This window comes from Coffea arabica, chromosome 8c (assembly GCF_036785885.1).
Source record: "Coffea arabica cultivar ET-39 chromosome 8c, Coffea Arabica ET-39 HiFi, whole genome shotgun sequence".
Lineage (NCBI taxonomy): Eukaryota > Viridiplantae > Streptophyta > Magnoliopsida > Gentianales > Rubiaceae > Coffea > Coffea arabica.
The window spans coordinates 36504293-36531944 of NC_092325.1; the positions used below are offsets into that span (position 1 = coordinate 36504293).

General features: G+C 34.2%; 1 protein-coding gene across 6 annotated transcripts; it reads right to left on the reverse strand.

Annotated features, from left to right (window-relative positions):
- Window positions 1–10391: 10391 nt before the first annotated feature.
- LOC113706980 (carbon catabolite repressor protein 4 homolog 6) lies at window positions 10392–24830 on the reverse strand. Of its 6 annotated transcripts, XM_027229105.2 has the most exons (18): window positions 24633–24828; window positions 24044–24506; window positions 22566–22732; window positions 20384–20449; window positions 19270–19322; window positions 17800–17881; window positions 17644–17690; window positions 16913–17009; window positions 16092–16184; window positions 15902–15934; window positions 15704–15792; window positions 15166–15608; window positions 14834–15069; window positions 14633–14718; window positions 13588–13672; window positions 11024–11215; window positions 10756–10863; window positions 10392–10656 (listed from the first exon to the last, which is right to left on the reverse strand). In XM_027229105.2, the coding sequence occupies exons 1-16, from the start codon at window positions 24783–24785 to the stop codon at window positions 11093–11095; spliced, it is 2316 nt and encodes a 771-aa protein (XP_027084906.1). In that variant the 5' UTR covers window positions 24786–24828; the 3' UTR covers window positions 10392–10656; window positions 10756–10863; window positions 11024–11092. The 6 variants fall into 6 exon arrangements, with proteins under 6 accessions (XP_027084906.1, XP_027084909.1, XP_027084907.1 ...); XM_027229108.2 differs by having other exon boundaries at window positions 10392–10863; window positions 14834–15054; window positions 24633–24830; XM_027229106.2 differs by having other exon boundaries at window positions 10392–10951; window positions 11093–11215; window positions 24633–24829.
- Window positions 24831–27652: the final 2822 nt, after the last annotated feature.

Genomic DNA, 27652 nt, shown 5'->3' on the forward strand with positions numbered 1-27652 from the left:
CAAAGTGCAGCAAAGGCCATCAAACTATTGAAAAATGTCAAATCACTCACTCAACTAATTTTTGCCCTAATCAGCCCATCCAACTCTTTATTCTCTTTAATTAATCCATTCCATCAATCCCTAATGACAAAGTGACAGAAAGTGCTTTTTTGTCTTAATCAGTCCATCCAACTCTTTATTTTCTTTAATTAACCCATTTCATTCCATTCCATTCTTTTTTTTTTTTTTTTTGTCGAAACGATAGTTCCATTCCATTCCATTCCATAAAGTGACAGAAAGTGCTATGCATGCGATAAAAATGGCTAGTTAGGGACATAATAGACTTTTCTCACTGCTGACCAGGGATATAATCGACTTTTCAAGCTGTCTTTTTGCTTGATGTATATATATACACACACACACATGATTTTTAACTTCCCAAACGTATCTAGATCTGTAAAATTCTCCCACAAAAATCTGAAATGGACTGAGTCCCAAACGTCTTGCTGAATCCGAAGCATCAATCTTACTGAAGTCAAAGATGGCATGTGTAATCAGAGAGAAATAGAAAAAAGTCGACCCATATGAGATATTCGATCGATAACTCCACCAATTTTTATACTCGTGTGGCACTGTCTTCATTGTGCTTGTATGTGCATGTACATAGTAAATTCATTTAAGCCGTCATTGGCAATGAGAACTTTACTATAAAAATGAACGGTGGTGGTGGTTATTTTCGAAATGGAAAAAGAAGAGAATTGAGGGGAGACAGTGATACAATGGCATTTTGTAAATTCATCAGTACGTTTAAAGTTGTGGTCGTGTGTTTTATATTGCTAGTGATTCCACAGTTCTTGGAGACAAATGAAGTCATAATGAATGCAATAAAAAAAAGCTAGTTCCGTGATAGAGTCTTTGAATAGGACTGGATGCTTAATTGGTGATGGTAATAATGCTTCATGTTTTTAACGTGCTGAATGGAAGAGTGTAGAAGATAACAAGAACAGAAATGATGATGCTAGATTTGTAGGCAATGAGAATTATGCCAATGATGATACAAGTACACTCCAGCTCAACAAAATGCAAGGAACAAGTTTATGACTGCAGATTGGGTGGCTGGTAGATACATAAACTATAGATGAAGACTACCATGTTGAAATTACTAAGTCCAAGGCATATAAAACTTGGGCAAAGGCAGTAATAATGATTAATGGATCGTATGTACAGAAGTGTGAGTGTATTGTACAGAGTTAGATAGAACATATCTAAATACCACAACCAAAATTGAATTCACTCCAAGCGAAAATGGCAGTAATCCAAGATTCGCTAGGTTGTACTGTTGCTTGGGACCTTTAAAAGAGGTTTTCTAGAGGCATGTATGTAGATCCATCATTGGAGTTGCTGAATGCCACCTAAAAGGGCTTTTTCCAGAGCAGCTATTGACAACAATTGTGACTAATGTTGACTAGTTTTTTGATCAATTGCATTACGCTGTTGTTTTAAAGGGAGGCAACAAAGCAATACAAGTGGTTCTTGAGACTTCTCAAGCAAGATCTGAATGTTGATAACTAGTTTCATTGAACATTTAATTCTCATTAGCAAAAAGTAATTGTATTAATTTTTGGTAATTGCTTATCATGATGAATTGTACTAGCTAAAATATGTAATAAATTGTAGGAGTTGAATACTATATTTGCTGAGGTTTTGCCTGACTATGAACACAGATATTGTGTACAACAAATGTTCAACTTTATTGCACATGTAACAAGATAGACTGGAGCAGGTTTAATTGATGTTCAAATTGCTATTAGTTCGAAGGCCGCTATTTCTGAAGCAGGTTCAAGTTTTTCGCGACCTATTGTAGCTACTTCTAGAGTTGAAAGATCACAAATTTTCAATAGTGTAGCAAGCCAAAGTGCTGCTCAAAGCAGGAGTGTTTCAGGTTCCTTTCAAGCTGGAAAATCTATTGCTCAAATTCATAAAGTTTCAAGAAGTCATAAGAGAGCTACAAAAATGTCTCCTATATTGGATTTTCACGATGCTTGATTGAGAAAAGATACGCCACTCTATAGTCGAGCAGGAAAGGGAAAAAGGTCAAAAAAGAAAGTAGATAATGTGATTTGCTACTATTGTTGGTTTCTAGTTTTCGGAAGTTGACTACTACTTTGTGTAGTTTTCTGGTTTCTAACTTTTTGCAATTGGCTACTAGTCCTTTATTGATGGATGCTACTATTTTGACAACATATGAACTATGACTCCTCATTTTTTTTTTGTCATTGGCATTTGTTTTATAATTTGTATGAAGCAAAGTGTCAATTTAGCATGTATATTCTGAATATAACTTATGAAATCTGATCTAGTTAGATCAACCTTTTAGTGTTTGAACCATTTTTGTTATTTGAATGAATCTAGAATTTTGCATCCTTTTTAATAAGTATTGAAGACTTAAGTTGATTAATCATTGATTTTGATGATACGAAACAAATTGATGATTTAGACTAATTGTTTTATATGAGACAGTGTCTAGAACATATATCAAGTCTAAAAGAATGAGGAAAAGATTTGAAACAAATGAAGCAAAAAACTGCTCAAGGTTTCGGATGCGAGCATCAAAGTATCGAACATTCGATAATCAACGAGAAAATTTCAAATAAAAACTATCAGACACTTTACAAGAGTATAGGACGTCTGATAATCAAAAAGATCTATTGAACAGTCATATCGGACACAGACTTCATGGATTGGCCATCCAATGAATTTTAAGGGAACATCTCAATATTCAGATCTCTGTCGGACGCAAGACCTATGGGATGCAAAAATTCCATCGGTCGTCCGATAAGAACTGAGAATATACTGCCGGACACACACATCAGTGGATCGGACGTTCGATACTCCTAACGGCTAGTTTTTTAATAGCTAAATTTTTTAATGAAAAAACTTTCAAGAGTGGTAGTTGATTATTTATAGGTGTGGAAAAGTTGGATTTGTGTGGTTTCTCAAAAAAAAAACTAAAACCTTGTGAAGGTGAGTCTCACTTGTATAATAGCTCTTGGTTGGTTGGTTAGTTGGCAATCAATTGTAACAAAATAAAGGTTTACTAGAGGAGTTGTAAAACTCTTGGTCTCAACTAAAGAATATTTCGGGTGAGTAAAGAATGATCTTTCTTATGTACAAGGTGGTTTGCAACACCATCAATTGAAGAGGCTATTGGATTGAATTTGACTTCAAGTTTGGAAGGAACTTGAAAGTTTTGGTTTGGATTTTTATCTCTTTATTTTCATTTTTGATACTTAAATGTGCAATCTTTATTGCTCTACATTTGTTTTATAATTGTGAATTTGTGCAATTAGTTTGAGTGTTTTTATTGGGTGAAAACTTATTTTATTTGCTTGGTTTGTGTGATCAACCTAATTCACCCTCTCTTAAGTTGTCTTTGGGCCTTACAATTGGTATTAGAGTTTGATCTCTTAGAGATTAAACTCAACCGATTTAGGAGAAAAGATCATTATGGCAACCAATTTTGTGTTAGGAAGATCCATAAAGGAACCACCAATTTTTTACGGTAAAAATTATGATGTGTGGAAAAATATGATAAAAGCCTTTTTTAAATCTATTGATTTTGATTTGTGGTATATTATTGTGAATGGTCCTCATAAAATTTTAATCACAAGGAAGGAAAAACCTAGAGAAAAAACTAAAAAAGAGTTAAATGAAAATGTTAAGTGGATGTTGGCTCAAAACATACAAGTTATGGAAAATTTTTATGGAGTTTTGGATGGAAATGAATTAAAAAGAATAAAGTATTGTAAAAATGTTCAAGAGATTTGGAGAAAATTAGAAAAATTCCATGAGAATAAAAATCTTACTTTTCGAGAAGAAAAGAAAGAAAATTCAACTCCAAATTTTAATGAGACAGAGAATATAAATGATTTAATGGTAGAAAAGATTGTTAAAACTTTGCATGAAAAGTTAAAAAAAAAAGCTAATGAATTGAATAAGACATTAAAATCTCAATTGATTGAATGTACTTTAGAGAAGATTCAAATTAGAGATGAAAATGTAAATTTAAAACTCACCATTAATAAGTTTATTAAGTGAAGAAAAACAACATTATTCAAACTTTTTTTTTTTTGTAATACACGAAATATGAATTTTTTCCATTACACCTCGAAGTGTTACATGAATTTTTTATCTTACTAATGACAGTAGTCCTTTTGAAAGACCCATGGAGCCACATTTTAGGTGTTTTAATTTCACAAAAGAAGTTGGAGAACTCAAATGGAACCAAAAAAAAAAAAAGGAAAATTATCAAACTCAATTCCGCAATTGGTGCCCTTTTAGTTATGTATATTAATTAAAATGTTGATTTTGTTCCACATAACGGATTTTCTTGTCCCACTTTTTCGGGCAAATTAATCTCTTCACTTCTTCTTCTTCTTCTTTATTATATGTTGTTGCTGTTACTATGTTGCGTTCCAAGTTGATCAAAGGATTTGATATTTTCAGTTTTCACTAAGAATATTTTGTGTTGGTGAGGAAAGGACAGGCAAAAACATTAAATATGCAATTCTAAAAGAATTTTATTTTTGTCTTTGGCTAGTAGGTTTAGTGCTACAAGGTAAATAAAATAATCAAAAGAATGGGGGAATAAAAAAAGACAAAGGGGAGACTATTAAATCCACAAGCTCCAGCTTTCAGTAATAATTTTTAATAGTACAAGTCATCCATGCACGTTTGGATTGCTTTTTTTTTTTTTTTTTTGGAGAATTTTTGAGAAAAAATTACTGTATTATTTTTCTAAAACGTGATTTACGTGGTCGATAAAAGTTAATGTTTCCAGAAAATCACAATCCGTCTCATAGTTGATACATCAATTTCATTATTTAATGATGCAATCTTAAATGAATTTCTTATAGGACTTAATTAAATCGCATGAATTAGTTTCATAAACTCCTTCTTTGATTTCATGATTAATTATCAAAGAGTAAGGCTTTACTTTATCTATTGTTTTTTAATTACTAAAACTCATCGTTATGAAATTACCAAACACTCTACGGACTCATTGCTACTCTCTAATTTTATCACATCCATAGTGTAATATTAATAGTGGGATTTGAACCAAACGGCGGGCTTATAGATAAATAATTTGGTGTAACTAACCAATGCCTATTAGATACCCATTAAGTAAATCCCTCCTAAATTGCCACCTGGAATTTGACTACTAAAAATGGATAAGAGGATGATTATAGAACATATATTCTATTTGGCAAATGAGTTTTTTAGGATGTTTGTATAAAATTTTATTATAAAATTTGTAGAAAAAGTTGTTAAAAAACTTGTAGAAGAATAACTCGGTAAAAAATTCGTTTAACAAACAACCCTTAAAAGGATAACTATGTACCATCATGTAATAAATGAGAATCTGGTTTGTGGAAGTCTGGCTAATTAAGTTTCAATTGAAATAAAGATTTTATAATTGTTTAAATTATTTAATAAAATTATCAATTTCAGATGAACGTAAATATAAATACATTAAATTGTATTATTGAAATATTTGATTTAATATGAAGGAAAGACAAGAAGAAACAGCAAGAAATTTTTAAAAAAATTCATATGAATCATTCATATTGGTAATCATCTTTACTTGTTAATGTAATCACATTACCTAACCATAACCAATTGAAACTCATATCCACAAGTCATGCAACAATTTGTGTTGTGCTGCTTAGAATTAAAGTTATAATATACTCAAATTAAAATTCACTTTTTCCCACTAATTTTTCTTTCTTTTATATATGATTCATGTGCTGTCATTTGTTTGTAATTAATTTAGCGAAGAGATGCTCTTTAGGATAAATGATGGTGTTTTGACAATGTGGAGTACTTTTAAGGATTTTTATGAGATTTGAGAACACATTTTTCATGCATTTAATCTAATTTAGATTTTATTCCATTTGAAATATAATTATTTAAAACATCAGGGACCATATTGATCAAATTTTCAAATATTAGGGACCAAAAAAATACAAAGTCAAAACTTTGGACTAATTTTAATTTGATTTTGACTGTTGGATATTGTAGTTTTCTTTTAGTTGTCCTAAATTTGCTTAAAATAAAAAATTTTGGGACCGTTCTGGTCGAAACTTTAGGGATTAATTTAACTCATAAACCAAACATTGGAGGACCAAAATTGCACATCTCCCTTTATTTTAATCATGTCTGAGTTCCCAACTCTTCCTTTTATATTTACATTTCAATTATTTCAAATATGAAACTCAATTAGAAAAGAAAAACTATCACAACATTTGCTTTGACATGTATAAAATTAACTAATTAATGTTGAAAATTTCACCAATTTTTCATTACAACAATCTTGTCTATCTTTCCGTGCCTTTTTTTCACTTTTCTTTGACATTCACTTTTTCGCTCTTCCCCTCCTTTTATTGGAAATTTGGGACTTGCTGGAGTGTACACAAAATATTTTCTAAGCATTGGGCATTAAATGATGAACAAATTTTTAAGAGGGCTTTTATTGTGATTTTAAAATGCATTGCATCATTTCATCCACGCACAACCGGCTTTCTCCAATGCCCCAGAGACTTAGTTATTCACATGTTACGATTGCGAGTTCATTAAAGTATAGAAAGTTCATAGTCAATCTCTAACATTCTATTAATGAAATTCAAAGATAAAATGTGAAATGTTCGTTTTCTTTCTATTAAGGGCAAATTCCATTTTACCCCCTATGATTTAGCATTTTTCACATAACCCCCCTACGGTTTCAAATGCTATACATAACCCCCTTATAGTTTGGATTAAAATGTCAAAGTAACGGAAATAGTCACTCGTAACGGCGTCACCTAAAATGTCAAAAATACCCTTATGTAAGGTTGAAATTTATGTATTAACCAAGGGGGGTTATGTGTATATTTTGAAAATCATAAGGGGGTTATATGGTAAAGTATTAAACCATAAGGGGGTTATATGGTAAAATATAAAAATCATAGGGGGTTAATGTGTCATGTATTTATAAGGGTAATTTCGACATTTTTAGAAGTTCCGTTACGAGTGACTATTTCCGTTACTTTGACACTTTAATCCAAACCATGATGGGGTTATGTATAGCTTTTGAAACTATATGGGGATTATGTAAAAAAAAGAGTAAACTATAGGGGGGTAAAATATAATTTACCCTTCTATTAACAACGTGAGTAATGTAAAATATAGAGCGCAAAGCCAATCACAAACATCGTCTTCGTGAATAAAGATAAAGTGTGCAATCCTCATTTTCTTTTATGTACACATGATATTTCTGAAAATTTCAGATACTTTTTTTAATTACATTTTTATCTCATAAACATATTCATTCAAAAAAAAAACAAAAAGTACTGCACCGAAATTTTTAGAACCACCATCCACGTGGAGCAACTATTAACTCCTAGGACTAATGGCTGGTCCTTCGCATGATATTCAATCGAGATGATGCATGGACCTTGAAAATGATGCATGGACCTTTGCCAGCTGCTGCAGTGTTTGTGCCAGACAAAGGGTGGCGAAAAGACTGAAAAACTTGGCAAACTGTGTGGGCAGCTTTGTTAGCAACTTGTTGCACGGATTATTTTTATTTTTATTTTTTTCATTTAGGGATATCCGGACCTATACCCGACTAGTCCCCTAACCCCGAGAAGAGTAGGCCCCACCGATCCTCAGGAAAATACCCCAGGCTGCCGAACTCGGAATCGAAACCAGGACTGGCGCCTTAATGAAGAACGCGAAGTCCATCCGAGCAGCCCATGGGGGGACTTGTTGCACGGTTTTTTTTTTTTCAGTTAGGGATATCCGGACCTACACCCGACTAGTCCCCCAACTGAGTGGCAAATGCATACGTAACTGAGTGGCACGGATTTAACTGAGTGGCAAATGCATACGGTACTGTTTGGTAACAAAGATGTAAAAAGAATTGGTTGAAATAGTTACATGGAGATATAACTATCAAATTTATTTGTCAAAACCTGAACCATCAAATTGATGGCAATAAAATAAAGGGTTCAGTCTGATAATTAACAGCCCGAATTTAATTGATGCACGGATTTAACTGAGCAGCAAATGTATACATATTGTTTAGTGACCAAGAATTGGTTGAAATAGTTGTATGGAGATGTGCATCATATTTATTTATCGAGGCCTGAGCCATCAAATTGATGACAATAAAATAAAGGGTTCAATCTGATAATAGCACGGATTTAATTGGTGTACGGATTTAACTAAACAGCAAATGTATACATATTGTTGTTTGGTGATAAAGATGTAGCAAGAATTGGTTGAAATAGTTGTATGGAAATGTACATCATATTTATTTTATTGAAGCCTGAACCATCAAATTGATGACAATAAAATAAAGGGTTCAATCTAATAATAGCATTTTGCTGTCAACTTGTACTCGAAATTACTGTCTTTGTCCGTTCTCAAGAAATTACTGCCTTCGTTTACAATTTAGGAGACTGAAGATGGTGATGTTGATGTTGCTTGTTATCAGATTTAGGGATATGAACCATCTAGTACCAGAAATAATATCAAGATTTCTTTGCATGTCAAACATTTGTATCCACCAGGGTCTGTATCAAGAAATAAATCTGGAAGTTGGGATGTCAAGCTGCAGGCAAATGCTAAGAGTTCGTTTAGACTGTATTTTTTTAAGTTTTTGTGGGAATTTTTGTAGAGAAACAACATTGTAGCTTCTTCTTCTTTTTTTCTGTTTTTGGGAGATATGATATATGTCAGACAAAAAATATGATTGTGAAATTTTCTCCAAAAATTACTATCTAAACAAAATGAGTTATGAAGAGTTGGCAATTATTAGGAAAGACCAAATTAAAGATTTGGTGACTTCAAGTCTGAAAATTAAGACCCTTGCAGGGAACCAAAGATTTCTAAGATAGTGGAACATAATGGGTTCAACGATGAATAAACTTTGCCCTAGTCAAACCATGACTTGACTACCAACAAACTATAACAAGCAAAATACTTCTGACCCCTGAAATGATGATATTGCAAACATGGGTAGGCGTAGCCATGACATGTTTCCTAGCATCATTCCAGCCTCTCTAGCCCAAAACTACCCTAATGAGGATTCTAAGTAGCAAGTAAATCATGCAATTCCAAGTCCTGAGCCAAGTGAAATAAAATCAGAACATCTCTTATAATTTCCTACAATTGAGTTTCAATTTGGACTAACCCAGTTTGCTACAAGTTGCAGAACAGATGCTTCCTACAGGCTGCCACAATGTTCTTGTTTTGTCCAAATTTGTTCAACAATTGGGGCATGGAATTCACGAAAAGCTATGGCCTTGATTGAACTCTTTACGAGGCGCCCAGGCCTGTGGAAAAGATTACCACACTTCCAGATTGCTTTCCCTTTTCTTCAAAAGGGAAAATTTAGTTCTTGTCATAGGCCTAAAAGGTAAAAATTAAAGGAGTTCGCCAATAGTTTCAATTAGAGGTGGGAATTTGGATTGAGATCCATTTATCCATCCATATAATCTATAATTAAATGGATTTGAATTATCCATTTATAGTGTTGATTTTAAATGGTTGACCAAAGTAAAATCATTAAATTAAATGAATTTATATGGATTATTCACAAAAACCATATATATCCATTTACTTAAAAATCATGTTTCTGTCTCGTGCTATTGTGGCATGCATTTAAGGAAATGCTTTCATTATGAAAGTTTCATTTGATTTTGAGAAACGAAAGGGACCACCCTTGCTGTTAGGCCCAGTGTTGTACTGGATTAACTGGCAAAGCATTTGGCTCCCCTTAAGCAAGGTCTCGGGTTCAAGTCTTGTGAGTGAAAAGACAAATGCTAGGAGAGCTTGCACCTCTTATGAGGTGCAACCTAGTTCAACTCCGGATTAGTCAGGACCCAAAGCGACTACTGTATACCAAGGGATCTGGCAAAAAAAAAAAAAAGTAACTAAAACATTTAAATTGATTATAAATGAATAATTGATTTTTATTCAATTCATTTAGATCCATCCATTTAGATCCATTTAATAAATGGATCTAAATGAATTGGATAAATTTCATCCACCATCCATTAAATCAAAACCAATTATGAACCATTTATCCATATTACCACCTCTAGTTTCGATCGTGTATGTAGGACTGACTATTCTTTTTACTTCCCACTCCCATTTTTCTCGTGGCATTTTATGCCTTGTTCAACCAGCACTATTAGTAAGCTATCTGTAATTAAGATAAGATGAAAAAAACAAGGCTTAAACAATTGCAACTAAACAGCATGACACAATAACAAACTTTCTCAAAATATACCTTTGTGGCTTTGTTTAGTGAAGGACAATGTAGTGAACATTCACATCATATGCACTCAAGCAGTAGAACCATCATATTCTTCCACAGACAAGGTGAATATTTTCAAGAATAAGCGTTAATGTAATAATTAAGTTTACATGCTTTGGTACAGTTGTAACTACAATAATAGTCTATATATACAGCTGTTGCAACTCAGTTGTCTCTCCGTCAAAGACACAGACAGACGCACAACAGATGAAGACACAAAGCCAGAATCATCTCCGTTAAAAGAACTCACTGTCCCTTTGACACAAGTTTCCTACTTCACAAATGGTGACAACCTCTAATCGAATAACAATTTCCTTAAAAAAAAAAAGTAAAAATAAAGAACAAAAGAACAAGAGAGCCATAAATACAGGAAATTAAGAAAAGAAAGAATTTAGTACAAGAACTGGACTCACTGCCAGACTTCTGGATACTCCTCAAGGCACAGAATATAGGGCTTAAATTAAGAACCTGGTGGACCCAGTTAAGTCTGAAGATTCAAAAGTTGAATGCTGAACATGATCCTGCAATTTTACATCAGCATTCAGTCTGGAAATATCTTCTCTTAAGGCCAATTCCGAAACCAAAGATATATGATCACTTCCCCATTTTCTAGAAAGCACAGCCAATAAATTGACGCCAGCATATAGAAAAAAAGGAAAAAAAGTGTGTAAGTGGACTCACTGTCAGACTTCTGGATATTCCTTGAGGCACAGAATATAGGGCTTAAAAATAAGAATCTATTGGACCTACTTAAGTCTGATTCAAAGTCAAATGCTGAACATGATCCTGCAATTTTACATCAGAATTCACGCTGGAAATATCCTCTCTGAAGGCCAGCTCCGAAACCAAAGCTATATGATCACTTCCCCATTTCTGGAAATCACAGCAAACAAATCAACGGTAGTATGTACAAGATATTAGATTCTTAGTAAGTTCACAAGGATCGGTATATGAGAAGGCTGTTACAAGAGATATGAATGCCAAAACAATAATCTAGCTAAGACAATTAATTGAAGGACTAACATCAAGAATATGAAGTCACCTACCACACTGATGAAAAGCAGAACCTCCTGAACTTAAGGTCTGGCTCAGTTAGGTTTTCTGATATACTAATCAAAGCGAAAATATCACAATACTGACAACTTGGACAGGTTTTTATTAAATGAGTTAAAGACAATCATAACCCGAAACGCACATTATACATACTTTAAAATAACTCTCCAAAAGTAACTATTTTTCATTTGAACCAAAGATTCAACAATTCAATAACGCATCAGTTGTTTGGGCCCAATATTTCAGCAATGACTAAGAATTCCAAAAAGTGAACTAAAAAAATTAGTTGGGGAGAAAGTAACCAACTTTTGATCAAGTACAACTTCAAATGTTGATCTAGTTAGTTGCAGCAGGTACTGAATTTTAGCCCCCACTTTTGGACTGTAAACAGAAGGACAGCTATTCTGCTTGCTAAAGTAGGTCAAAAGTCTGCTTGGATTACTTTGCTCATGTTTTTTAGTTATAATATATGCTCAAAGATTTCCCAGTTTCAAAAACATTCTAAGAGTGGTATCCATGGTTTTTCATACTTTTCATACTAAAAGGACATCACATGGTTTTACATATTGGAACAAATGCACACAAGCAAACTAGCTTCATCGGAATATAATTAAAAGTAGAGCAGGGAGCTTAATTCTAGAAGAGCAGAGACAACATTATTTAAGAGAGTCAAAATATACCACAAATACAACACCATTGGTATCTTAAACTAGCATCAAGGAAATATAGTAAGAAATGGGGCAGACAATGTAATTCTAGAAGAGCACGGACAACATTATACAAGGAAATACCTAAAATTCCTAGCATTTGCAGTGATTTGTATGAAGTAAAATAGTTATGTTCAGAATTTTCTGATTATCAATTTTACAAGCCCTGCAGACAAACAAAAAATAACCCATGCAAATGCAATACTAAACAAGGATAGAGTTATTAGACAATAGGTGCAAGTCTAAGTACAGTTACACAGCTTTCTATGTTATACATTAAGAAATGTCAGGGTTGCATATGCTTGACCCTTCATTATATTTTACCTGCTAAAAATTTGAGTGATTGAAATACTATGAGATTAAGATTGAAAAATTGTCATATTGTAGTCTTCCAGAAGTAGGGAAAAAAGCTGTAAAAATGTAGTTTTCTTTGACATAATGTATAGTCATGATTCCGAGGTAGCTAAGGTTGAATGCCTGTTCCGGTGAATTTGAGCATACAAGATTAAAAAGACAACATTAACCACTCTAAACAGTAAATACTTTCAACTTTAATGAGTCATTAAGCAACGTTAGTAGCTTATAGTCTCCCACAGAAAATACAGCAAAAGGCATAGATACATGTTAGTAGGGACTTGAAAATAAAAATGTGACACACTAAATCCTCTTAAAGCTATGAACAGTAGTCATTATCAATTATTTATGCAGTTAACCAATTTTGTCAATCAGTCTTTGAGAGCCCATGTATGTGGGTGGTTTTAGTTTCAAAGATAACCTTTACAGAAAAACAAACAAGCAGAAAAGAGCTACACTTCCAGAACTTTTTATGCAAGAATAAATAAAATGATTTAATAATGAACAACTTTTGTTCAACTAAAAGGGTGACAAAATTTATGAAATTACAGTATGATACTAAATGAAGTCATATTCTTTTAGCAGATGGAAATACGAGACCAAAGGTGACCCAGATCATGAAAAGGATGGAAACTGTTATTCATCTGGGCATCTTCAGTTTGATTTTCAGAAGATTTTTGTGTACCCCAGTGTACACTACCATGGAATTAGGAATATCAAGCATTGAAATGATCTCAGCAGAAGTTCCTCTTGTAGGATAAAGAAACTTCAAACTTGGACCTGTTTCACAAATGACCGATGTTGGAAGGCTACAATCGAGGCTGGAGAGCATTCATGTGATTAGAAACTTACTCAAACACTTGGCTTATGACAACCATGAGAAACAACTGTAACAGAAAAATTTTCAGGAAAAAGACTAAGATAATACTTGATCCAGAGCCCACACAGGAGTTATTTAATGACAAGATATTAGTTGCTCTACTTGGATTTGATTTTGAACAAAGATGGTCAATACCATGTCAAGTTGTTTCCATAAGCAAGCTCATAAGCCTATTTCATTAAACTTGGGAAGAAAATGGAAAAAGGCCATATTATATAATTATTCAGATGGACAAGGTTTGAAAGCAATACCTTTGTAGGGAATCCCCGTGTCCACTGCATAGCATGCTTTGGAATAGGGGCAAGAACCCTGGAAGTTTGGAGACCTTCAGAGCGCCTACAGCTCACACACATTTGCACAAAGATTTACTTCAGCATCCCAGCCTAATCAACAATTATTGAACTAAAACACCTAAAACAGTTTTTAAACATCTACATAGCAAAATGATTCGGACGTGTTTGGTAGAGAGCATAAAGAAGAAAAGCTAAACTTTCCTTCCTAGCCTCCTATTCCTTTCCAATGAGGAAGCAAGAACCAGAACAACGAAATGGCCCATAATGTAACATTTCACAAATCTAACGTACAAGAAGAAAAGGATAAAATGGTAAAATCCAGAAAACTTATTTCCTGTATATTACTCCTCAAGGAAAAGAGTTCTTTCAGATTTCTTCCTCTCTCGCTCCCTTTTCGCTTCCAAATGATCTCATACAGTCAAGCATATCCAGTTTAAGATGTTGTAAACAAACCAACTGAAGTCATATCCTTATAATCTAAATGCTGTAAGTTGATAATCTCTAATGATGACTTTTCAAGGGCCAAAAAAAGATAAAAAATAAAAAATTCAAGGTCTACTTAAGCTTAATGTGTGCACATTGCTTTGTTTCACAGTATGGTATCTATATTTTCTTCTTTGTTGATCACAATGTCAACCTTTTTTCTTCTGTCAAAATTTACTTAGTTTAGCAAAATAAAAAAGAGATCTTAATAAAGTTCAGATTAGGTTAAGCATGGAGATATTTCTAAAGTAATCATTTATTTTTGCTCAGGATAACCAACACAAACTTGTCCCATCAGATTGTGAGTGGTAAAATAGCACCAAAATTAGATTTCCTACACACTAGGATCTCAAGAAAGAAATGAACTTCTGCAAAAAAATCCTGAAAAGGAAGAACATGCATCCTCAACTTATTTACTTCTTCGGGGGACATAACTACTCGAGTCTGACAAAGGTCCCAAAAAATGAGCTGTTCATCCAAATAGATGTTGTCATTGACATGAGGGAAACTACACTCTCACCATATATAATCAACTGTGCCCAAAAAACGTCTATGGTAGCTGGTTACTGCAGGTTCTCCAGTTGAATCTCTTGTGCCTGAAGAATCCTGCAAGTTAAAGTACCAAAACTTTACAGTTCTTCACATTAAATAGATATTATCAAGAAGCAATGCTTACAGCAAGTAGACTTATCAAGTATGAGCTTAAATATCTTAGATCCACCTCAACTTCTCCATATACGCTTTGTAACTTCAAAGGGTGTTCCATTACTAAGCAATCTGAACTTCCTGTCGCAGTTTCTAGTTCCACCGGAGTCCAAGCTGATGGATCATATTGTGACTGTTCCACATCAATAATCTCGGAATCCACAGCTCGCGTGTCAATCAGACTCTCATTTCCAAGTGGATTAGTCTCTTGGATATCGGAGCTTGTAGTTGTACCTTCTTCAAATGAACCATCTGCTTCAGGTTTTACACTTTGAGAGTGACAAAAGGGATCTGGGAAAGGATCAAAATTTAATATATTTCAGACAAAAAAGCTACAATTGTGTTCACCTTCCTTTGTGTCTTCAAGAAACTCATTTATAAGTAAGTTGTCCATTTCATCACCCAACAAATTGATATCTTGGATTACGTCCTTAACAGGACTAACAGAAGATTTCATGTCATCCTGAATCACAACTGGACTTTCCTCCAAGTCATAAGAATCACAGATGGTAGATTTAAATTCATTGTCGCTTCCATGAAAAATTTCAATATCATTTTCTCTTAATTTTGTATCAGTTCTTTCATCTACGTATATGCTGTTAATGCAAGACTCCACAGGCTCTTCCACCACAGAAGAGAGAGGCTTAGACAAGCAGTCCGGAAAATGTTCATTTCCTGAACATTCATCAGGATAATTTTTCTTCTCTTCAGCTAATGGAGAATCACAGCTCTCTGCTTTCATCTGACTGGCTGTTGGCAATACTTGAGAAAAGTTACCAGTGGAAAGGGCCCTATAATAATAAAAGCAGTGTCAATTTTGGAAGCGTGTAATGTAGCCTCCATGTGCTTGACACATAGAAAGTTAAAAAAGTAAGAGCATAGATACCCAGAATTAGGATTAGATGGCCTTGATGGATAAAATTCTGCCGATGTTTGTCCTGAAACTTGATCACGAGGAAGTTCTGACAGGTCTAACTGCAATAATACAAGGAAACTATGACCAACGTTTGCAAACTGAGTAGAAAAGTGAAATTGCAGGAAGTGGGAGGGTGTGGAGCTGAAGGTCATCAATGCTACCATTCACCTTTTGTTCTGCAACAAAGTTGTACAATGGACTCTGATGCAAAAGCAAGAAAGAATATCAGAAAAATCAACATGAGGCCAAAAGAAAGGCAACACTATGGGCTAAGACATAATGGATGCATATAAAGCAAGAAATCAAGACAACAGACCAAAAAAAAAAAAAAGTTACTTAACAAAATGAATTATAGCACCTTTGGAGTACTATTAAAATCCCCACAAATAATGACAGAAGCATCATCCCAAAGCTTTGAGACAGCATGAGCCCGAGCTAGAAGCACCCTTATCTGCTTACAGAACAAGAAGTTGCAGCAACACTCAGTAAAGATAACTTGCAGTAAACAAATAAGCAGACATTAATTTTGTCAAAAAGCCCAAAGGAATTTGTATATTGATCACCATTTTCCCCATAGCCTGTGATTCAATTCAAGTCAAGTTTGCGACATTCGGTACGATCATAAGCAGCATCTTTAAAGAAGCTATACTTTTGATTATTAGATAATTTCTGAAACAAGGTTGTTCCAATCTTGTAGAAACTAATATTCTAGAATTGAAAATCTTGACCTAGCTAGAACATGAAAAAGTAGAAACCCGTAGCAGTCAAAGCAGATGGGAACAGAGCCAAAAAGTTCCAGTGGGGCTGAAGCAAAAGAATTGTTCAGACCTATCCATAACCACCCATATAAATTAAGATTCCTGCTCCAACTGTTGTACTGAGTTCCTTATTCCACACCATCTATGTACATCATTGAATCAACTTCCAAAAGCACCTTTTTATATGATGTACAAACTATACAGTAGCTAGCAGAATGGCTCCAGAGAAGAACACAATCAGGAAAATGTTCTTTCTTCTTGCTAGGATGTTGCTTAGTCAATTACACGTGTCCAAAAACATTATAGCGTGAAGAAACTTCCAAAAGCGAAAAGCACGAAATTAGCTGCTGCTGATCCTTGGATGAAATCATAGAAATCGCAAGAGACTATCAACACAAAAAGGATGAAGAAAAAATGTTACCTGACCAAGCTTGATTTCTCCCCTTCTAGGATTGAAAAGCACATGAATGTTACAAACCACAACCTTCTTTGCCTGTTTTGAGCTGCAATAACAGGATCTGAGTCCAAGCGAATGAAGCAGAAAAAATCCCAGTTATCCAACAAAAGGAAAACCCAGAGAGGTGGTCCAATTATATATCAGAAAAATTGGAAATTTATGCATATCAACAAGCTCCCCCCAACTTCCTCTTTATCTTCTTTCCCCATATGCTCTTGTTCTGCTTTGAGCAGATGAGTTTATTAATTATTGAATGAATTTTTTAAAATATAATAATAGCAATATGAAGATTACCCATGATACTTAAAACTGTTGCAGCTATATGTGACTGAAACAATCATGAAAAGCTTCAACTTGATTGCCAAAAATGTGTAATTTTTGCGAATTGGTTCTAAAGGGAAAAAAAAGACAAGATGTTTAACGGAGAATAATTGAAAGAGCAGAAACAACTGAAGTCCAATGCCCGAGGTGAGGTGTAAGCATATGAACTGCTTTATTCTTTTCATAACGCCACTATCAAAAAAATAAGGATCTAAAACTCAGCAACCCCTTTGAATTTCGTCTAAACAAGAACATATACATTATGAAAGCTTTAATACTCTTTTCCATATCAGGATCACAGAACATTCAAACTCAGAACTTTTACTATTATACAACTTATTTCATCACCAATTTGAGAAAAATGAAAAAACTACCTTTTCGAGGGAGCTGGTGCAGTGGTACTGTTGCACTGAGATAAAGACTGTTCAACAGAGACAACAAATTAGATGGACAAACTTGACATTTCATGGTAAAATTACATATCCAAACCACTTCAAGTTTCCCATTTGGCATCTGCAAAACTCATGTACCTCAAATACACATATCTGTGCAACATTATCTCGAAGGCCAAGTGCACTGAATTCGATGGACTCCTCATGCACCAACTTGAATCTAACACAATAATAAAGCCAATTCTAAGGGGGAAAAAATTGTTTTAACACAGCAATATCATATTCGTGAGGACGCATAGTGTCTAATTAAATATACAACAAGGAAGGAGATGCCAGTTCTTGTACCTTGAACAGAAACACAACTCAATTACAAGCCAAAACTCTTAAGAGGAGAAACAAATAAATCACTAAGAGAAAGAGTAGCTACAAAAAAAATGACATGGAAATATTAAAACACAGAGACTTACATGAACAACTGCAGAAAATGTTAACCATGCAAAAATGACTTCCATTTTATTTAATCTTTTGGGGACAGCATTTGGAAACAACATAACAACAATTCGGGATTGAAGATTTCTATGAACACTGTTGCTTCCATGGCATTACCCGCATCAATGAATTACAAATATAGCAGGAGTTCCACAGTAAAATGAGTCAAATTGTCCTAGTCTTGGCTAGTCGACTCTACAGCCAATACACAACCCATTTACTAAGGATAGCCAAGAACTTGGAAAAAGCTTTTAATAGACAACTATTTAGTGCATCACCCTCATAAAAAAACTAAATACAGCATGTCTATAACCACTCTAGAAGAAACCAGAAGAGTTTACTAAAAAGCAGGAAAAAAAGGTGAACAAATAGGGCAGCAAGTCAAATTCTTTATTGCATCCACATACTATGGATCTCTTAATTCACGCAAATATCCATGGAGTGAGATTAGTGCACTGCTCAAATAGCAAATCCACAACCACACAAACACAGAAGCAAAGAGTTCTCAAACACAAGCCCATAGTGGAATGCATAACAAGGACCTCACACCAGAAAGTAAAACCAACAAGATTCGTCCTATTGCTTCTTGTGATAAAAATGACCTAAACTACTGCTTATCATAAAATCTATAACATGAAAATTCATAAAGAAATGAAGCTGAACAGATTGTTTTAATGAACAATGAAAACCAAAAAAGTGTAAATAGCACACAGATTTATGTGAACTAGAAAAAAAAAAAAACATTCCCGAGTCCTTTGGATCTGACGATAAAGCACTGGAAAGCACATTACTCAAATTTGCTATTTGTACACCACTAAATTCTAAAACAGCACAACATAACTTATACCTAGATATATGCCACTTGGCAAATATCAATCACTTCATCTAATCATAATTAAATGTTAAGACATGATGTAAAGTACAAATAACATGGGTCAATAAACTTTACAAGTTACTTAAGAGAATGTTTTGTGCAGAAGAAGAAATTCTTATATAACGAATGGAGAAATGGTAGTGGTACTGATTCCAACAAAAGGTATGTAAGAAGCAATGCCCATGATGTAATGAGTCACTGAATGACTTCACCCCAGGGGACATTTGAGACTGGGCTTACACTACCTTGAGTTACGCCAGAATATTGCGCAGCCATCAACTCGATCACCGGTTCGCATCTAAAAAGTAATAGACAAAAAATTACCATCTATTTGATGTTTTTTATCCACTTTGACGGGGACCATGTTAATAAATCAAAAATAAGTCAAGACAAGTAAGTGAAAATTCTACTATGACTTCATTCCTATATCCAGGACTTATGATGAAACTCTGGACTCAACAACCAAGATTTAAAGAACCAAGAGGCAATGCAATTGAATAAGTTAAACTCCTATTGGTAACCCCCCCCCCCCCCCCAAAAAAAAAAAAAAAAAAAGAAAGAACAGTTTATTTCTTGTTAAGCTCAAAGATGGCATCATTTTGCAACTTTCTGCAACAAAAAATTGTTTCAGCCATTGGGTGTCAGTCATGTTGGTTAGTCTTAATTTATTTTGTTAAGTAGCATTGATAGCATTTAATTGGCAGACATCATTGGTATAGACTGAAACTTGTATTTGAAAGGCCAAATGCAGGGGATGGTAACCAAATCTAGCATAGAAATGATGAATCAATAAGCAAAGAAGAAAAGACTAGAAATTTTCCTATATAACCATTATGCATCAACTTCCAAAAATACAAACTGCCCAACAGTGCTGAAAGAGTATAACATAGCAAAACAGTAGTGTTTAAAGACCCAACCAAAGCATCACCAATTTTTGTGCAACTCCAGTCACTCACACACACACTCACTAACTTACTCACTCTCACATGGCTTAATGAGCAAAAGAGAACCAAATAAATGTATAGTTTACTGCAGACCCCCCCTATGGAGCCCATGGAACAAACTCCCAAGGCATCTTGGAAGGAAGCCAACCCCAATCATCGTGTTACAGAGAGAAAATGCAGGAACCCAATAGAAATTTACCATTCAAAAATCCCTCAAGAAATCTATGTGATACCAATTCTTATTGCAAAGGTGAGAACAGTACAACTAGTAGCTCCTTGTACATTTGGGAGCATCAATCATATCATTGCATAACACAATGCACATTCACATCATGCAAAATAGGGTAAAACAGGAAAGTTTGAAAGACAATAACCATGTAATAGCACACAAACAACTAAGCACTTTTCTAAACACCTTCCAAACACCATTATATCCTCGAAGCTCCAGTTCTTCTTTCAAGTCTTGGAATCTGTCAACCTCCTGAGGTTATAAATGAAAAATAAGATTAATAAAGAAAGCAGGATCACTTTTCAAGACAGAGAGTGAGATGTAAACATCATTAGAAAAGGAGCACACAAGGAAAGAACTGAATAGAAGTATTTTCATCAAATAATTATTCAGAAGGACAATACAGTAACAGCACTACATATAACATTAAACCATGCATTAATACATGACAATAGGAATAAAGGGGCTTGTTCATTGTTATCAACAGAGTTTACAATTCTTGTTACAAGTCAAAGGACAAAAGTTGAAAGGTCTTTTTAAGCAATGAGTAATAAAATCAGAATGTCTGATTCATAACACATATCACTCCTGTACTAACTCTTATGCTTCAGCCTAAACCAGAACAGTATAGGCACAGCAATGAAAAGAAAATATTAAGATAAATCAAACCAAGCATATGAAGGCAACCATTGAGGATTCTGAAAAATACATTAAAGAACCATCTGCCAACATTTGTCAACACACAGATGACCATTATTTAAAAGACTAGATGTACTTGAGCAGCAGCAAAATTTCAAAAACAAGATTGAGCTGATAATTTGCACAGTTAAAGCCAAACTTTGACTCCCCAGACTGCAAACACAGAATACGCCATTTATGACCAAATGAAAATATGCTAAATAGCAGCTTGCTGTGTATGAAAAAGAAAATCAAACTAGGCCCCCCTTCCCAAACCCAAAAAGAAAAAAAAAAAAAAAAACTATAGCAGTCATATGGAGTAAATCCCCAAACATGTAATGGAAAAAATGCCATACTCACATAGAACCCAAAGATCTCCAGCCAAAGTTCCCCTCAAATGGTAAAATCCAAATTATCCTTCACCAAGTTGTCTCATTCATAAGATACCTACATTCTTTGCATCCTCATCACAATACATATGCATCTCAGATAACATTCTTTTCTACTCTAACTACTATAGTTTTGGTAATTTAAGGTGGAGGGAGCAGTTCATTAGAAACCTGGCAAAATTATATCTCTTCATTTTTCCATTATAATGTTCCATTTGCCAGTCTCTTCACAAAGGACCGTGATAGTAAATATAGTGAATCAATGACATTTAAGTTACAATTCCATTCACTTGCTTTATAAGGTCTCACTATATAAGGATGACTACCATGTAAATCGGTTTCTCCTTTATGCACTTTTATAAAACCTCAGCTCTTGATCCTTAGTTTGAGTTTGAAACCTCTTAACCCAGAAAATGTTACACATGCTAAAGAAAATCCACACAATCAAATATTTAGAGAATGAAACCTTAAAACTCACGTTCCATGGAAAGCATTCGTGATTCAGGGTCTTAATCAGCAAACTCAACTAAGCTACATCAGTAGATTTAGGGGAATTCAGGAGGTTTGAAGCTCTGAAAAAGAAATGCTCATGCTGAGCTGATTTTCTCAGACTATACACTGAATTTTTTCCGAGAGCTCTGAATGTATAAAGGAATTGAGATAATTCTTGCTGGAAATAGCACAGAGAAAGATCTCAATAATTAAGAAGACAGCAAGCAGAGGAAAAACTACATTTCTGAAAATCTCTTCGTTTCAAAATCTGTTCCCAAAGAGTGCCGATACATAACTTTTTTTTCACGGGCATAATAAACTTGGAAAATAGTACTACCTGGTACCCAAGTGAAATTAAACTAGGCGAGAGTGGCTGCTTTTACAGCTTGACTACAGCTGACCTAGGCAACATAAAAGTCACAAAATGCCAGGATACTGCACTCAACTTAGTGAAACTACTAGACAAAAAAACAAATGCATGACTACTCAAACCAGGAAGATAAATCCAAAACATAACATCTAGATGAGCGTCAAGTGGGAATCTTGATGGCCACATATATGTTACAATTCAACTCTCCAATCCCTTTGAGTTATCAACCAATTCTTTACATGGCGTCATTTGCATCAGTTCAACGCTTTCCTTACCCAAAGCATCATATAACAAAGAATCCAAGAAGAGAGTTCACATAATGCAGATGGTGTCAGTTCTGACAAAATCTTCCTTGAATTTTGATAGCATCTAGACATAAATTCATCTTCATTAGAGGAATAAGGTAAAACTTAAGTGACCATAAATGCTGCAGATTAACCTGAAAACACAATATATCAGCTGACCATAACCGAAGCTCAAAAAGAATACTTCTCTTACGCCACTTCCAATCCAACATATGGCGAGGTACGTGAAAGTAAAGCTTATGCTGATGATCTGTAGCCAGGTAATCAGCAAGTATGTTGTACGATAGAACTGTAAACCGCTCTGCAAAAGTTAATATGGACCAATGGAAACTCAAAATACTGAGTTTAAGATACAACCATACATCGGAAATTAACTCACAGACAAAACTAAAACCTTTCAACTTATGCTTCAATATGAAGATTCAGCAGCCAAAAGAACTGAAATGCCATGGATTAAGAAATTCTCAAATTTGTAATAGCCAGACGAAGTATAAAGCAAAAAATACAAACTTAGAATAAGAAGAAATTTGGCCCTTAATAACTTGATCTTTTTCAGCATTAATATTTTTAAGTAGCATTAAGTATTACTGTCTTATCAAGTATACTCCAAGAGAAATCCTACTCAAACCAAATAACCGTCCTGCCTCATAAAAAACCTGGCTGTCCTCAGTCCTCATAACCATGCTGTAAATCACACTGGATAAGCCACACCATAAAAGTATTTCTTAAAAGCATTCTCAAACTCCCTTTTTTTTACAGAAATTTGAAGAAAAAAATTCATAAAAACAAATTAAATTTGCCTGTTTCCTAAAGAAATAATGCTGGTTCCACTTCACAGACTTACTGAAAAGAGATAGGAGAATTGTAACCTTATATCTTTTGCTGGCAAGTACTTTTAGCTGCTGATGAGTTGTGCGGTGAGAAATTTCTTAATTTATGACATTAATAGACAATCTTGCAATCCTTTAAAATTCTCACTCCCCCTTATGCCTAAAAAAATTTAAGACGGATATCTTTGAACTTTCTAATAGTAACAATAAGATAGTTTCAACTATATTTAAATAGATTGGATGAGTTTGAAACCCCAGAGGGTGCAATACGCATCATGCTCATCATAGGGTAACCATGGATTGCTAATCGCATCAGTTGCTTCCTGAATAATTGATTGAATGATACAACTATATCTCATAAATCCCTCTCAAGCATATCAAATCGCATGTAGCACAGATGTATGTATGAATTTTTGGGACATTTCATTATTTCAGCACCTTAAATCTTATATACGCTGCTCATGTTTGAGTTCTTTCTTCTAATTGATAAAAACTGCAGAACACATCATCATTGATTCAGCACAAAACTTTAGACAGGCCATTAAGCAGTTGGTAGTTCAAAAGGCTATATAAGACGAAGGTATAAAGTTGAATTAGTGAATTCCACTTAGCTAAATACAAATTGCCATGAACCCAGAGCAAAAATTCATTTTATATCTTAATAACTCCACGTAATATTTATCCAATCCACAGGAATTGTTTGTGATAGTAATTCCATTCAAGTAGTAATATTCATCAAATTCATAATAAATACAAAGATTACAAAAAAACAAGCAATATACCCCATTCAGGAGGAGGCCCGGGTTTCGCATGCTCCCAATTTCTATATTCCAAGTCCTTCGGAGGCCTTGGCCTAGGCTGCCACGGCTGCTGCTGCCACGGTCTAAACTGTTGGTTAAAATTATAATGTGGCTGTGGTGGTCTATAAGCTTGCTGATTTTGATCAACAGGTGGCTGCTGTTGTGGCGCCGGCGAAGGTCTATGGAACTGACCGACAGACTGCTGCTGCTGTTGTTGTGGCCGAGGATTGTAATAATTAGGCCGAGGACTAAACCTAGTAGATGATTGAAAGTTAGAGTTAGAGTTTCCTCTGCTATATGGTGGTCGAAACCCTCGGTTGGAGTCTTGAACTTGCCGGAAGTGAGAGTCGCCAGTGACAAATTGCTCAGCAGTGTCCCTGCCGTCGACTGAGGGACGGTCGGAGTAACTTCTCCGACCACGGCCCCGACCCCGGCCTCCTGTAAACTGTGTATATTCAAACAAAATTTAAAATTTTACAGAACAAATTAACATATGTACAGATGAAAACAAGATAGCTAGTATTTAGTGATAGAAGAGGTAATACTGTTATGCTAGAGTACGGGGGCTCACCGAGGTGCGAGACAACATCACAGTGCAGGTGGTGCTGGTGGCAGCGACGGCGGCGGTGGTGGAGGCGGCAGCGGCAGTAGCAGAAGAGAGCAAATGGAGGGAATAGCAAGAGCGTTTCATGAGCGACGAGCGATGAAAATTTGTTCTTTGCATTTTATAGTTTTCTCTTGGGAACAAAATTTTTGATTGCTATGTACCCATTTGAAATTGGATACCGGTTACCAAAATTGGGTACCCATGTTTTTTTCATTTCATTTAATTTATTTATTTTGAAAAAACAAAAAAAAGCCCTCGTGAATGGTGTTTTTGCTATTTTTTTAAATTTTTTGTTGCCAATTTGAATGATGTGTTTATCTTTTTTTATTTTTTTCAGTTTGAGCAAGATTCAAGTTTCATAAACGGAGAATGTAGAGTTTGAGGAATTAGACCAATGATCTCACTCTTGATTGGACTAATATTCTCGGGGAAAACTATTTGTGTTCATTTTGCTTTTCAATAACAAAATTTTTTAAGAAAAGAAAACCATTTGGAAAATTTTGCCTATTGCTTTTTTTTTTTTCCTTTTAAGGGAAAATTTGTGAAATAGGAATAGAAAGATTCATTAATAAAAAGGGTGTAAGTTTTAAAAAAACTTTTGAATGAGATATGTGATACTTTTCATAAATTACGAACAATGGATAAAATATGATTTTACTCTTTTGTGGACACACTAGCACTTGTTCAAGCACAAACACTCGTATGTGTAGATTTATGCATATGTAGAGGTGGCAAATCAACCCACTTAACTAAATTTATCCATACCCGTCCATGAATAGATGGATATGGGTATCTTAAATTTTTGTATATGGATATAAATGGGTTACCCAATAATACCTATTTATTAAATGGGTATTATTGGGTAACCATCAAATCCAATTAACCCATTTAAAATTCTCTTCCCTCCAAGTCTCTTCTTTTCCCTCACCCATTTTTTTTAAAAAATTTTTTCATTTTGTCATGATATTAACTACTTTTGTTTCATTATTATTATTATTTGTTGATTTTATCTTATTATTTTATTTTCTCTTAGTTTGTTAACTTACTCATTTTTGGATTAAGTTTTTATATTAATTTTTATATTACTTAGTTCAAATTTTTATATTCTTATTATTCAATTATTAAATAACAGGTAATTTTGTGACATTGAGTATAAATGAAAAAAAAAATTGGTAATTAGGCTTATTGAACATTATAAGTAAATATTTAAAACTAATGATGGGTACAAAGAGCAGTACAAATTGATAACTTAGTTTGCAAAAATGAATTTAAATGAGTTTACAAAAAGTTAAAATAAATGGGTTATAAATGGGTAATTGGGTTACTCAATTCATTTTTTGACTTATCCATTTATACCCATCTATTTAAATGGGTATAAAATGGGTTGACTCATTTATACCCATTACCCATTTTACCCAACCCAAACCCGTCCAAGTCACCCATTTTGACACCTCTATGCATATGTATATGCATCTATATCAATTCAAATATGTACTTTCAGATATCTACGTAGTTCACCAAAGTGCACATTATATTAGTTGGTGCAGCTTTGTATTTGCATATTCGAATGTGTGTTCACCAATTATGGCAGCAAAGGGGAGAAAGAACATTGCACGGCCATCAATTGGATCATCAGATCTCATCTATAAAGTAATAAACCAAAGTTAGATACCTGCCTCTAGTTTGGAAGTTTAGGATAGAAAAGAAAAGAAAAGATACCTTAAGTTATGAAAGAAAAGAAAAGATGGGAAAAGGAAAGAAGAGATTTTAATGTTGTTTGAGAGCTTAAAAGAAGAAACGAAAAGATTTTGGATATATATGTCATTAAAAAACACAATTGGCATTTCGAAAAAAATTTTTAGGTACTCTTCCACTTTTTATCCAAAATAGGCAGAAAACTTTTCTCTACTGTGGCTTCAAAATAGATCTAACCAAATCAGCCCATCTCCCTTCTTTTCCTTGCAAACGAGGAAAATTGATTTCCTTTATCGCTTTCTTTACTTTTCTGGCCAAATCTCTCCACCCAAACGCACTTTTCTTCGGTGTTTTTCAACCGTTTGGAGCAGACCCATGTTAATAACGCAAAATATCAAGTTAAAGTTTTTTTCTTTTTTCTACAATGACAACATTTATCTTATTTTTACACCAACCTACATTATAGGGGAAGGGAAGAGTAAGAAGTCTTGTCTGAGAGTTGGGGGTAAACCATTAGACCAAACAAGTACACCACTGTACTTTCTAAGATTTTTTAGAAACAAAGGAAGCACTGTACTTCCTTATGATGCAATCGAGTTTGAAAACCTAATCTGGTCATTGGCCAAGGCCCAATAATCATTAAAGCCGGGCAAGTAAATGGAAATTCTCTACTATGTCTTTATTCCCATAACCAGGACTTTTGATGGAAATATGGACTCACCAATCAAGGCAATTGAATCAGTTAAACTCCTACTACTATCACAAAAAAAATATAATATAAAAATAAAAAATTTTATTTCTTGCTAAGCTGAAAGATGACACGTCATTTTGCAACTTAGTGCAACAAAAAGTTGTTTCAGGCATTGGGTATCAGTCATGAAATACCATATATTAAGAAACCCTCAATTTGTAATAGCCAGATGAAGTATAAAGTGAAACAAAAGACCTTAGAACAAGAAGAAATTTGGCCCTTTACTTGATGGCTTGATCCATTAAGTATTACTGTCTTATCAAGTTTACTCCCAAGAGATATCCAACTCAAACCAAATCACAGTAAATAACCAAGCTGTCCTCACTACTCAGAATCATGCAGTAAATCACAGTGGATAAGCCACACCACAAAAGTAGTTTTTAAAAGCATTCTCAAAATCCTATTGTTTACAGAAATTTCAAGAAAAAAGTTCACAAAATAATTAAGGAAGTTGCCTATTTCCTAAAGAAATAATGCTGGCTTCACTTCACTGACTTACTGAAAAGGAATAGGAAAATTGAAACTTATAGCTTTCTTG